We start from the raw sequence: 14291 nt of genomic DNA, 5'->3' as shown, positions 1-14291 counted from the left end.
GACCAGGATTCATGATTTTGTAAGTAGACTTTGATGATCTTGTCAGTTTTATATATCCCCAGTACTGTAGATGCGAATATGTAGAGGACAGTAAGAGTTTTAATTTGGAATCATAGTCTTTAATGAATCTATTCCTTTTTTTTCTATTATCCAGGGAATTCTCAAAACATGGTTTGCAGACCTCCCATCTTAGAAATCATCTGTGATGCTTCATAAAATGTAAATTCCTGGGCCCCACGACAGAGCTACTGTCTTGGACCTGATACCAAAACCCTGTAGGTTTAGTAAGAATTCTAGATGATTTCTATGGGCATTGAGGTTTATTAACCAGAGCCCTAGAGCAGAAGTCAGCAAACCTTTTCTGAAATTGCTAGATAGTGAATATTTTCAGCTTTATGGTCTTTGATGCAACAATAGTTGGCACCTGAACAGTGCAGGGGTTAGGGGTGCCAACCCCCTCCCTCCTACAGTCAGAAATCCAGGTTTAACTTTGACTCCCCAAAAACTTAACTGCTGATAGCCTACTGTTGACCAGAAGCCTTACCAATAACATAAACAGTTGATTAACACATACTTTGTATGTTGAATGTTGAATGTATTACATACTGAGTTCTTACAATAAGCTAGAGAATAGAAAATGTTATTATGAAAATCATAAGGAAGAGAAAATACGTTTACAGTATTATACTGTATTTATTGAAAAAAATCCAAAATAAAGACCCACTGCAGTTCAAACCTGTATTGTTCAAGGGTCGACTGTAACTACCTCTGCTATTGTAGGGCAAAAGCAGCACCAGTAATGCATAAACAAATGTGAATGTACTTGCACATTTATGACAGAATCAAGATTCTAGACAAATGGTTTTTTCTCTATGAATCTTTTCTAAGGCGCATTATCTCTGAAATCAGTTTTAATGATAGTTCCTGGGTGTTTATTTTTTGATAACTAAAGAAAATCCATAACTAAAAGTACACTTCCTGGATATACATGTTACATGAATGGATATAAAACCTTTATTACATTTAGAGCCTTTTCTATGTTATCATCAAGGAGAGAGTGTGATTATCTTATTTGTAACTATATAATCTGCTTCTAATATTAGGTTCCTGTGGCTAGAGCAAGTATTCTTTGGCTAATTGGAGAAAACTGTGAACGAGTTCCTAAAATAGCCCCTGATGTTTTGAGGAAGATGGCTAAAAGTTTCACTAGTGAAGATGATCTGGTAAAACTGCAGATTTTAAATCTGGGAGCAAAATTGTATTTAACCAACTCCAAACAGGTAAGAATCTAAACCTTAGTCTACCTATGTGACACCTGCTTTCCTCTTTACTCTGATGAAGCAGCTAAAGTCTATTCATGCATTAGTCTGTCCACTCAACAATCACTAGGTGTCTGTTTCCTTAAGGTTCTATATTAGAAGGTAGTGGTGCAGAGAAATGACATTCTGGTCTAGGAGGGGAGAAAAACATAACAATGAAAGAGTATGCGGTAACCGCTGTAATATAAGTATTAAGATACAGTGGAACTTCAGAGGAGAAAGTTATTGAAAGTCTGAAGTAGGACGAGGTGAGAGATGAAAGTTTTGTGAAGGATAAGACTTTTTTTTTAAAGAGATTTTATTTATTTATTTGAGAGAGCAAGCAGCGAGCGAGCAAGCGTGGGGGGGTGGGGGGCAGAGGGAGAGGGAGAGGGAGGCTTCCCGCTGAGCAGGGAGTCTGAGATGGGGCTCGATCCCAGGACCCTGGGATCACGACCTGAGCAGAAGGCAGAGCTTAACCGACTGAGCCACCCGGCGCCCCTAGAATAGGAAAAAAGGAGAGCAGTGAGAGTCATGAAACAGCTATGTTTGTTGTGAGTTTCTTGTTTACTGATAAAAACAGCATGTTAGCCTGACACTCTAAATCCATGTAGTATTGTGAAAGTCATTATAACACCTAGAATTGGGTACTCTAAATGTATTTAGCTTCTAGGTTATTATAAAATTAATACAAAATTAGAATGTTAATTCAGACCAAAAGTAGTTAGTCTTACACAACTAAATGAAAGTTCTGTTTTTGGCCCTCTTTGTAGCTATAAAGAAACAATAATGGAAAATAGTACTTTTCATTCAGAAATTGTGGAATGTATTCCATATCTTTTGAATATGAAGACAACATAGCTTGCACTCAGACATTTTTTTCTTGAGTTGTATTATTAAATGAAGTTTTGGAGCTCAGCTTCTGAAGTGTTCTATTGTATATTTTAGAATGATACTTCTAGATAACCACAAATTGACTTCACCACCAACTGGTAAAAGCATAATGATGTTTAGAAAATATACCAAGTTTTCATATGCATTTTTATATAACTCATTGTTTTTTAAATGCTTAAATATAAAAATAGGTGAGTGGCAGTGTCTATAGGGTTGTGCTCTGTTCTCCAGTTTCTCCTTTCTCAAGAAAAGGGGTTTTGAAAGAATTGGTAAAATAAGCATTAAAGAGTAATTTTTATCACCATCAACTTGACAGCGTTTTTAAGTTGTATGGCTCATATCTGGATATGAGACAGAGACATAAATGATTTACTTGACCTAAATGTAAAAAATGTTTTCTGTGCTTATTTACTTCAGCTATCTTTAAAACTGGATTAAGGAGACCAAGCCACAGTGCTCAGGGCTGGTTTGCCGTGAAGTCCTGATACTTATTTGTAGATCTGATTTCCCTATGGTTTAGATACCTCAGTGAGCATTCCAGAATTGTTAATGAATTATTTAGTTATTGGGACCTGAGATCTAAATTAATTTTTATAAGATTTAGCACATTGTGCTCATTTGTTTTCTTGAGGAATAATTGAGTAATGAACTTCTTTAATACCTCAAAATATTTTTACCTGATATGAAAACTAATTTAAAAATAAGTCAACAGTCTGCTTTCAGTATATAGAGTTGGTTCCCGCTGAACTGACCCTCCCATAGAGAACAGCTATAAACTCTGGAAAAAATAAATAATAACTGTCCAAAGTCTCAGAAGAGTAAAGAAAAGCAGGAAGAGTCTGGAGGGGAATTAACACTTGGAAGAAGGGAGTGGCACAGAGTAAATTTCCCCACTTTTATGGCTTTTATCCAGAGGACAGGCTACAATTGGCACTCTGCACAGGGCCTAAAACTCCAAAAGGAAACCTAAGGTCCTTCTGGCCTGAAGAAGTAGAGAACACAGTTCAGGAAAATGATAGATACCAGAAAATTAGGGAAGAATTCCATAAGGGAATGAGCCATATCGTGGAGCCTCAAGATCTGTGAATAACTCTGCTCAGGTCTCTGGCCGACCCTGAACCACACATGGTCAAGGTGGATTCAGAGCAGCACAGCTTGGAATAAAGATCTGAACTGAAATTTGAGCTGCACCAAAGAGACAAAGTTTGCACTTTGAACTCAACCATGTTAATTGTGTGCTAAAATAAATAAATAAAAATCAGTACTCTCAGGGCACCTGGGTGGCTCTGTCAGTTAAACATCAGACTCTCCATTTTGGCTCAGGTCATAATACCAGAGTCCTTTGATTGAGCCCCACATAGGGCTCTGCACTCAGCAGAGAGTCTGCTTGAGATTCTCTCCCCCGCCCCCACTTGCTCTCTTATGTGCGCTCTCTCTCAAATAAATCAATCAATCTTAAAAAAAAAAAAATCAATACTCAAAGAGTGTGATGATGTCCAAGGCCTCTAAAATATAACATTCATAATGTCCAAAATACAATCCAAAATTATTCTATATAAGAAGAACCATAATGGGAAGTTATTGTTTAAAGGATATGGAGTTTCAATTTATGAATATATAAAAATTTTTGGAGATGGATGATGGTATTGGCTGTACAACACTGTGCTTGAACTGCATACCTAAAAATGGTTAAGATGGCAAATGTTACGTGTTTTATCACACACACACACACACACACAAAAACAAAACACCAGGAAAATACCAGTTTTCAAGAAAATTGAAAGAAACAACAGAAACCAACTCTGAGGCGATCCAGATGTTGGAATTTGCGAATAAACACTTTGAAGCAGCTTTTTATAACTGGAGCCAGCAATATAAAGGAAAATATACTCACAATGGACAAAAAGATAAGAATTGTCGGTGGAGAAATAGAAATTGTAAAAAAGAATCAAATGGAAGTATTCTAGAACTGAAAAATATAGTACCTAAAAAAAAAACAACATCTTGTTTATCATTTGTATTATATATTCTTCAACATTTTAATATTTTTCTTTTTGGATATGCATATATAAAGCGGCTTCATACAGTTTTTTTAAAAAAACATGATTAATACTCTTTAGGTGGACCATTTCAATGAGCTTTAATTTTCTAACTTGGTTATTTCAGATGGAAATTTGTATTTGGAAAGCAGTTTAACTGTGTGTGATGACTGTCTTAAAACTATTTGATGTCAGTTACTGGAGGGAAGGTAGTGATTGAGAGTACTACAGGCTCTCGTATTAGACTGTCTGGCTGCAAATCCTGTTTTACCATTTACTAGGTACATGATTTTGGACAAATTATATAACCTATCTAAGACTTATTTTTCTTATCTGTAAGTTGGGAATTATAATAAATAGTTCTTTATAATGCAGTATAAATGTTCTTAAAAATCATCATGCTTTACAAAATTGCACAATACTAGAGGGACAACACTCAAAAACTTCATTGATGATAAATTAAAAAGAACCTAATAAAAACAGGAGCACAGTTTTACACATGTTAAATGGTTAAGAAATATATAAATAATACAGTGAATATAGCTCTTTCTCTTGGAAAAGACCTGACGTGGAAATGGGTGTTGAAAAGGCTGTATTTGTTAGTTATGTAGTGGAAGAAGGATTAATCTGAAATTGGATGGAAAGTTGTACCACTGATAACACATGTAGTGATCTGAGGTAGATGTTTGAGGTTGGTATGTTTTGTAATTCCTACAAAGCCCAGTTCAGCTGGTAGCCATTTTCTGCCTTCATCTAGTATTTCTTGCAGACAAAGTTATGCCCAAGCAAACACAAAATTCATATTATGCAACTGAATTGGAACAAATGCACATTTTCAGAATAATTGCTAGAGCACAAGTACCGTATCTACCTCACAAAATTATTATAAAGATCAAAGGAGACAATCCATGTAAAGTGTTAGGATTTCCTGGATCATAATAATGCCTATTCCGTGTTAGTTATTATGCTCTTTTTGTACCCCTAGCTTACACTGCTAACCAGCTGCTGGATTATTCTTAGAGAATATCATTGTTTATAGTAAGGGAATTAGTCCCATTAGTGAGAATTTATTCTCATTAGGAAGAACACTCCATTTTGGTTTACCCTACTGAGAAAAGGGTGCTGAAAATCCCTCCTTTTATGAAGAAAAACATGGTTAGATATGATTATCAAGAGTAGAAAATGCTGTTAGAATACTCATACAAAGAGAGTAATTTCACTGTTATACAGGGGAGAAGCTGAAGGACTTTGAAATCAGTTGAAGTTGCTGAAGCTCTACAGCTCTTAAGACAGTGTAAAGGTTGAGCATGACTTCCTTGAAATAGTTTACTGAGGTCTGAGACAGAAAACTAGGAGTTGATTAAACTGGTTAATAGTGGCTGTAAATTAATAATGGGTGCATTTGTTTTTAAACTTCCTGTAATCTTTTAAATGTAGTGATGAGTAATATATGTTAGTGTTTTGCTTAGCTCATGTTTTTCTTTTTAATTATGAAATAATGCGAACCTATAGAAAAGTGCAAAATAGTATGAATAGATATATAACTACCACTAAGATTAAGTCAGTGTTTTTGCCGTAATTGTTTTTTTTTTAAGGGAGTGTAATAATAAAAGTAAAACCTCAAGTTCCTGTTCATACCTTATTTTCCTCCCCATTGGTAGCTACTGTCATATTGGTGGTGTGCTTCGGTCATGGGTGGTTTTACGTGTTTATTACATGAGTATATATCTGTAAAGTATGTCACTGGTTTGTGGGTTTTGATATTTTGCTTGCATACTCTTGTAACCTACTTTTTTCACTTAATACCATGTTTTTAAAATATTGACATGTATAAATATAATTTCATTTATTTTAAGTAACTATCTCATTTTCTGTGAGACAGGTTTCTACTTTTCTGCTACTAGAAAAGAGAGTGATTCATTGAGTATCCTTAATACTTGTATTTTCTTTGTATTGCTTTTTGGACTTTTTGGTTCTTAGTAAGAAATTTTATAAATCACAATTATATTTTGGGGATCCTTAAGTTATAAACAAATTCTCTCTCGGGGTGTCTGAGTGGCTCATTCAGTTGAGCATCTGACTCTTGGTTTTGGCTCAAGTCACAATCTCAGGGTCCTGGGATTGATCCCCGCTTCGGGCTCTGCGCTCAGCATGAAGTCTGCTTGAGATTCTCTCTCTCTCTCCATCTGTCTCTCCCCCCAACTCACACTCTAAATAAATAAAATCTTAAAAACAGAACAAAACAAAAAAACAACCCACAAATTCTCTCTTGCCCTGTGATTCAAGTCTTTGAGAAATATGTCTCTGCCCCCAGCATGACTTAACATGACAGCAAAAGGGGCTCAAGCTCTATGTAGTGATAATTGCTACCCTTTCTTTTTTTTTTTTTTTTTTTACCCTTTTGATATATTTTCTTGGCATTAAAAAACTCAAGCAAGGGCGCCTGGGTGGCTCAGTTGGTTAAGCGACTGCCTTCGGCTCAGGTCATGATCCTGGAGTCCTGGGATCGAGTCCCGCATCGGGCTCCCTGCTCGGCAGGGAGTCTGCTTCTCCCTCTGACCCTCCCCCCTCTCATGTGCTTGCTCTCTCTCATTCTCTCTCTCTCAAATAAATAAATAAAAATCTTTAAAAAAAAAAAAAAAAAAAAAACCTCAAGCAAATATAGCATATAAAGAAAGAACTTACAGAAAACTTTTCAAGTGGACAAAAATATGGATACTGTTAAATTCAGGAAATTTTACCCAAGTCACATAAAGAATCCTGGTTAGCCATAAAATGATGAAATTGATTACATGGATCACTGGTACTGCTTAGATATTTCCCTCTGGTGTAGGTTAAGAATTCTGTGTAGCTTTCTTTCATTTACCAAACCATTTGCCAATATCCTTCTTTTTCAAAGTAACAACTGTGTGGAATCAATATTAATCTTTGCTGTGCTAAATGCTAAATTCTGTGTACTTTTTTATTTTCCTTAAATTAAAGAGTATATCACAGTGGATAAAGAAGATGTGGTCCATATATACAATGGAATATTACTCAGCCATCAGAAGGGATGAATACCTAGCTTTTACATCAACATGGATGGGACTGGAGGAGATTATGCTAAGTGAAATAAGCAGAGAAAGTCAATTATCCTATGATTTCACTTATTTGTGGAACCGTATCTACCTCATCCATGTAAAGGAATAGCATGGAGGACAATAGGAGAAGGAAAGGAAAAACGAAGGGGGGGAAATCGGAGGGAGAAACAAACCATGAGAGACTATGGACTCTGAGAAACAAACTGAGGGTTTTAGAGGGGAGGGGGTGGGGGGATGGGTTGGCCTGGTGATGGGTATTAAGGAGGGCAAGTACTGCATGGAGCACTCAGTGTTATACGGAAACAATGAATCGTGGATCCCTACATCAAAAACTAATGATGTATGGTGACTAACATAACATAGTAAAATTAAATTAAATTAAAAAAATAAAGAGTATATCTCAGCCGATTTTAGGACTATATTTTAAGATACCTTTTATTATTTTGTGCTGACTTAATAAATATTTGAAGAAAGCTCTGGTTTGAGCAAATATGTACCAGTTTATTAGTTGTCAGAGTGTTTAGGTAGAAATATGCCCATATTTTGAGAAGTTTCTTTAAATAATGAATTTTAAAATTTTTATGTAGCATTCCCCGAAGTTCATTTTCCTATGTCCCAGTGACTTAGAGTCAGTCCAAAAGGAATGTTAATTGGTGTAGTGTCTGGGTAGCATTAGCTGTTAGTTGATACCAGTCATAATCCTTTAAATTTAAGCAGAAAAAAATAATCTGAAATCAAAATTTAACAAACAGTTCTATAAGATATTGTTTCTGTTATTTAGGTACATTGTATTCTCTTTGTCTTTTATAATTTTATGAGTAAAACCTATTTAAAAGTACTATTTAATGTACCATCTGGTTTTAGATTGAGTCTTTGGTTATATTAAAATGCCCGTGATTATTTACTTGACCATTGTTTACTTTCTTTGTCACTGTTGCCCAGGACAGACTTAATATATGTCTGTTGTCTCTGTCCTATCCAGTTTGGGATTTGCCCCAAATTTTTCATTTTTGTCATTAATAGTTGTGTTAAAGTAGGACAGAGTTTGTAGACCTCCATATTGTACTTTTAACCTCTGCTGTGGTTTTGTCTAATGACATGGAAACAAAAGTGCAACAAACAGAGATTTCATTTTAATATGTAAGACATTTAAATCAGAAAGACTTTTTCCAACCTTTTTGAGATGTAACATAAGTAATTTCTCTTTTAGAGCAGCATTCAGAATGTGTGCTGGTAAAATGAAGTGTGCCCTGACAGGGCTAGTAGGAAAAAACTAAATCCTTCCTTTTCTCAGTGGTGGTGAGATAAGTGTTGAAGTGTTTCATCTGCTGGCAACTTGTACCAGCAGGTTGTGCTATGGCCTGTGCAAAGCATGAAGCTCCCAAGCTGTCAGTGGATGGAGTCAAAGGAAGACATGGGAAGTTTGGGGTTGGTTGTAGATGAAATACGTGCAGGAGACAGTCCTGCCATAGATCATTAGGGAGTGGTCAGTTCTTTCGTTATTTATTGTGCAGTGTAAATCTAAAGCCTATTTATATTATTATTTGGTAGTTCTTCCTTTATCTTCTTATAAACCCAGCAGCAATCAGTTCTTAAAAATCGAAGTGTATACTTAATGAAGTACTGAATTTCTTTCTTGGTACTTAATATGCACAAAATGTTTATCAGTATTTACCATCCACTATGAGAGCTGCAGTGATATCACTGACCACACAACCACCAAAAGATAAAATGTATCTTCTAAAAAAAGCATCAGCATCTATTTAAAAAGCCTAAGAGTTATTTTAAGAAGATTGTGTCTCAAGATCACAATTAAATATATACAGGTACAGAAGATGTTTACATGTCTCTCTGTGATACAAGATCTCATTTAGATAATTTTTAAAAAATTAATTTTCTTCATTTTATATTCCAAGTTCTCTTTTGCACATATGAAAAATGAAGCAGTAACTGTTAATACATTGGCTCCATTAGCAGAAAAAGGACCTAAACAATGCTAGTTTTCAAATAAAAAATCAGTTAATTCCAATAATAGGTTGACTTTTTTCACTCAAAGCTTTTATATGTTTTTTCTATCAGTGCTATAAATGGAATCAAAGCTTTTGGAAGTTTATTCTTTCAGAAGTGCTGTAAATGCTCTTGTAAATTTAAAAGGTCAACATGGAAGATAAAATTACTTGGTTTTGCTAAAAATGTTGTCATGGTAAAATCAATTTCTTATTAAATTAAGAAAACTATGAAAGAGAAGCATTTTGAGAATTAGTTGTGCACGCAAACCATCTCTGTTCTGTCTACCGAAATAAAACTGTAATGGCCAAATATACTGATATTTGATATATATAGTTTAATTGAACTACAGAATTCTTGTCATGAAGCTAATACTGAAAAAAATACTTAAGCATGACAGCATACACTCTTGTACACAACATTTTTGCTGCATGTTACCACATGGATCATAGAAACATGATTTTGTGAAAAACTGCTTTGTAAATTAACCTAAGTGTCCTATGTTGGCTTTTTTTTTTTTTTTTTTTTTTTACCAGGGGGGGGGATGGGAGTAAGCAGAACTTCTCTTTGTTAGATTTTGATTCAGAATCAGTTGGAAATCTTTAAAGTGTTTACCAAATTGAGTGCCAAAAACCTTCGACTTTTGAAAATTTTAGCAAATGGCAATTCTTGGAAACAAATCTTGCAAGCAAGGAGTTATTGAAATTTATAACTTAACTTGAAGGAATCTTCAAGTTAAGTGTTAAGACCTCAAGATTTATTTTTGAAGTTCTGTCATTTGCAGTATCTCAACTAATACAAAGACTTTTTTGATGGAGCTCCTATTTTGTATTGGAGTGAAATGAAATTGAGAAGGTAATTGATTTTGCATTTTCTAAATTTGGTGAAATATTTTAAAAAGTATAAATAGAGAATGACTTAAAGTTTCATCTCATAAAAATAATTATCAAAAAAAAGATTGGAGGGGGGCGCCTGGGTGGCTCAGTTGGTTAAGCGACTGCCTTCGGCTCAGGTCATGATTCTGGAGTCCCGGGATCGAGTCCCACATCGGGCTCCCTGCTCGGCAGCGAGTCTGCTTCTCCCTCTGACCCTCCTCCCTCTCATGCTCTCTATCTCATTCTCTCTCTCAAATAAATAAATAAAATCTTTAAAAAAAAAAAAAAAAAAAAAAAAAAGATTGGAGGGGTAAAAGTTAAGTATCTAGGCTTGATATTTTTACAGATATCAGCATGAAAGAAAGCATGATGAGAATATCATTCTATCAACAGGATTTTCTTTATGCTTACCAGATTCTTTAATACTGTAAAGAGGGTGTTTTCTTCATTAAAAATATTATGGTCTATAGAAAGGAGTAAGTTGAAAATGTCAAGAATTTCATAATTATTGATCATAAATTCAGTTTTGAAAAGGATTGTGGGTAGTCTTATTTTTTTTTTAAATTTCAAGGTAAGACCATATTAAAATATGTTCTTCAGGGGTGCCTGGGTGGCTCAGTCGTTAAGCGTCTGCCTTCGGCTCGGGTTATGATCCTGGGGTCCTGGGATCGAGCCCTGCATTGGGCTCCCTGCTCGGCCGGAGGCCTGCTGCTCCCTCTCCCATTGCCCCTGCTTGTGTTCCCTCTTTGGCTGCCTCTCTCTGTCAAATTAAAAACAATAAAAAAATAAAAATAATTAAATAAAATATGTTCTTCAGAGAAATATCAATGACTTAGTACTAGAGGTAGATACTCCTAAGAAACTGATTAAAGTATATGAATGTATGGTGGATCATTATTCGCTTATACTTTTAATGCATCATTATACATAGATAGGTTTTTATCTTTTAGAAAGAATTTTCATTTTGAAAATGGATGTTTAATAGAACTATTTTTATAAGCCCACCAGTATGATCAAACAAGTTTTACAGTCAATAAATGCATACTTTAAAAATTACAAAATTTTAATTGCTTAAAATTCCCTAACTCTCAATAGTGTCTGTTAATATATTGAAATAGTTTAATTTCCTAAAAATTAATTTTGGGGATCAGAAATAGAAGCTGTATCACTCCACTAGCTCAAAAAAAAAAATCATTTAGTCACTGTATCGTACACCTGAAATTAATATAACACTGTATGTTAGCTATACTGGAATTAAAATTTTTAGGAAATCATTGTAATGAACAGACTTATTTTATTTCTCTGATTTATTTTAATTTCATCTTCTAAATCACCACACTCAGATGGACTTCAGAATTACGCTGGTTGTAAATTCTCACTGTGCATTTGAGAAAACTGGTGGTTAGTATATTTCCCAGGCTGTCTCAGAAAGCTAATAACCTAGTCCAGGACACCACACTTTGTTTTGAGCTGCATTCCTCATTTGGTGAATATTTTGCTAATTGTCTTTAAAAATGAATCATAGAATTTTTCTTATCTGTAGTTGAACCAACATGGTCTAGTAACTAGAGAAGAGCAGTTATTGGTAACCAAATTCACAATAGCTCTATTAACATTTTTCCCTTGTATTTTTTATGGTTCTACTTTATTGGAACTAGGTTAATGCTTTATAAATACATTGTTACTGCAAGAAGGTTGCTTTCTATCCAAATCAATTATCTTAACCAATTATTACTGTAAGAGAGTTTACCACACCATTTGTGTACTTTGACTTAGTGTTCTAGAATTGTCTTTAGCTCTGCCTGACTTGATTGATTTTATTTTGTGTCTGTTTCTAATGTCTATAAATTGTTCTAATATAGATGTTTATTTTTTCCATGTATTATGAATCCTATTTAATTTATAGCTACAATTGTATTTGTGTAACCTAAATTAAAGCTATGCTTTTTCAGTAAAATAACTGGAGTTTAAAATAACTATTTTGATAACATTTCGATTTTGGTTTAATTACTATTAAAATTATCTCAATATATGTTAATGTAGTACCTTCAAAAATTGACTTTGGAAATCTTATTACAGTGTAAAAGCTACTATAATAAGTTGCTGCCTTACATAAATAAATGACCAATATTACTAGAGGCTATAAGCAGCATGGGAAAAAAAATGGAAGGAGTCTTTTATCCTGGTTTTTAGAGGGCATCAGCAGCTTGCTTTTATGAAAAAGTAACAGCTAAATGCACTGCAAATAATTTGCAGTAATCCAGTTCAGTGATTCATGTGTCTGCTTTAATGGGTCATAATTCAGGGTAAAGTAACTGAGTGCAGTCAGAGTGCAGACACTGCTTATGCCAGGGACAGTATCTCTTCATAAAACACATCTCGGGAGAAGCAGTTTGCCAGCCCCCTAATACTCTCTGATGTTTTGATGTCCTGCATATTTTTCCGATTAAGTTTTGAGTGCCATGTTTTTAGTTGTATTTCCACATTCATTATTCTCACGTAGACCCTTCAGCGGGTTTGCCATATATGATTATTTTTTTAATGATGCCTTTCTTTCCACTTCAGCGGTTTAATAATCTAGCACATGGCTGCTTCTCAGTACTCAGCATTCACCTCCCCAGTACTGAGGAGGACATGTGCTTTGGCTTCAAAATTCCATTTGCAGCGTTAGAAATGCATATTCCCTACGGAACAACATTTGTTTGACATAACCATTCATTTTTATTACCTCTTTAAATATGTTTATCCAGAGTTATCAATAATCATAAATAACTGTATTCTCATCTTGTTCTGTTTTTTTCCAACAGACAAAATTGCTTACCCAGTACATATTAAATCTCGGCAAGTATGATCAAAACTATGACATCAGAGACCGTACAAGATTTATTAGGCAGCTTATTGTTCCGAATGAGAAGAGTGGAGCTTTAAGTAAATATGCCAAAAAAATATTCCTAGCACAAAAACCTGCACCAGTGCTTGAATCTCCTTTTAAAGGTATTATTAGAATACAACTGCAAAATATATTACCTAAAAAGTTATGACAATGTTCCCCATTTCTAATATGTTTAAAATTTATCTGTTAAAAAATGTAAATGATTAACCTGTATAATTGTATAAAAACAGTATGCTTTCTACTCACTTACCTGTTCTCCAGAGCAACCTTTCTATTAAAGTTTATATTTTTATATACCTTATTTACCTAAATAATTTCATTCTTCTGATTTTATTTTTATTCTTCCTAAACAGTTTAGATTACTTAGAATAATAGATTAAAGCTGTGTTCTAATATACATTGACTTCATTTCTATTTTAAATAGCTTTATTTAATAAGGAATCTAATTTTTACCTTAATAGTGAGTTTTTACTAATTAAATATTCTATGTATACTAACAAAACTTTTCTAGGAAGAATTATTTCATAAAAATATCCCTTTAAATTTGTTTTTCAAAGATGGAAGTTGACTTATTTTTCCCAGCTTTTTAGAAAGAGTAATTATTTTATCAATTTAACAAGTAGCCATTAAAATTAGGATCAAACAGTTATATACCTTGGTTTTCATATTGTTTCTTATTTAATTGCTGGTGATAAAAAACAATTCAGTTTTGTAGAAAAACTATTAAAATTCTGGAGGTGTTTGTGCTAAGACATGTATATGGATTGTTTAACTGTGCTGTCATTCTTAATATTCACAGTAAAGTAATTTTTAGAGAAGCTACATTTCAGAGCAACACCTCTAAACACACTGACTGATTAGCTTTTTTATTGACCATTATGGGAGAGATTATTGTAATCTATGGACTGAAATCAGTTTTTTGACCTATGAAGAGCTTCCTAGTTTATATTTATTCCTTGACATTTGAGGTAATATGCCAATTACCTTGAGCTCTGATTAGTATTGTTCTCTCTTATATACAGCTCATATTGTTTATTTTATATTTTCCTCTCTTTTAATAGATAGGGATCATTTCCAGCTTGGCACTTTATCTCATACTCTCAACACTAAAGCTACCGGCTACCTGGAATTATCCAATTGGCCAGAGGTGGCGCCGGACCCATCAGTTCGAAACGTAGAAGTAATAGAGTTGGTAAGTTGACCTT

General features: G+C 34.1%; 1 protein-coding gene across 1 annotated transcript in view; it reads left to right on the top strand.

Moving 5' to 3' along the window:
- AP3B1 (adaptor related protein complex 3 subunit beta 1) overlaps positions 1-14291 on the top strand; it is a 260264-nt gene that overhangs the window by 142261 nt on the left and 103712 nt on the right. Inside the window, exons 15-17 of the mRNA XM_044916930.1 lie at positions 1104-1280; positions 13001-13187; positions 14148-14278. Of these exons, the coding sequence (XP_044772865.1) occupies positions 1104-1280; positions 13001-13187; positions 14148-14278 (495 nt within the window). The remainder of the gene's footprint in view (positions 1-1103; positions 1281-13000; positions 13188-14147; positions 14279-14291) is intronic.

The sequence above is a fragment of the Neomonachus schauinslandi genome, chromosome 7, assembly GCF_002201575.2.
Source record: "Neomonachus schauinslandi chromosome 7, ASM220157v2, whole genome shotgun sequence".
Classification (NCBI taxonomy): domain Eukaryota; kingdom Metazoa; phylum Chordata; class Mammalia; order Carnivora; family Phocidae; genus Neomonachus; species Neomonachus schauinslandi.
Note: the sequence above shows the minus strand (reverse complement) of the source record. Positions and strands in the feature narration are given on the sequence as shown.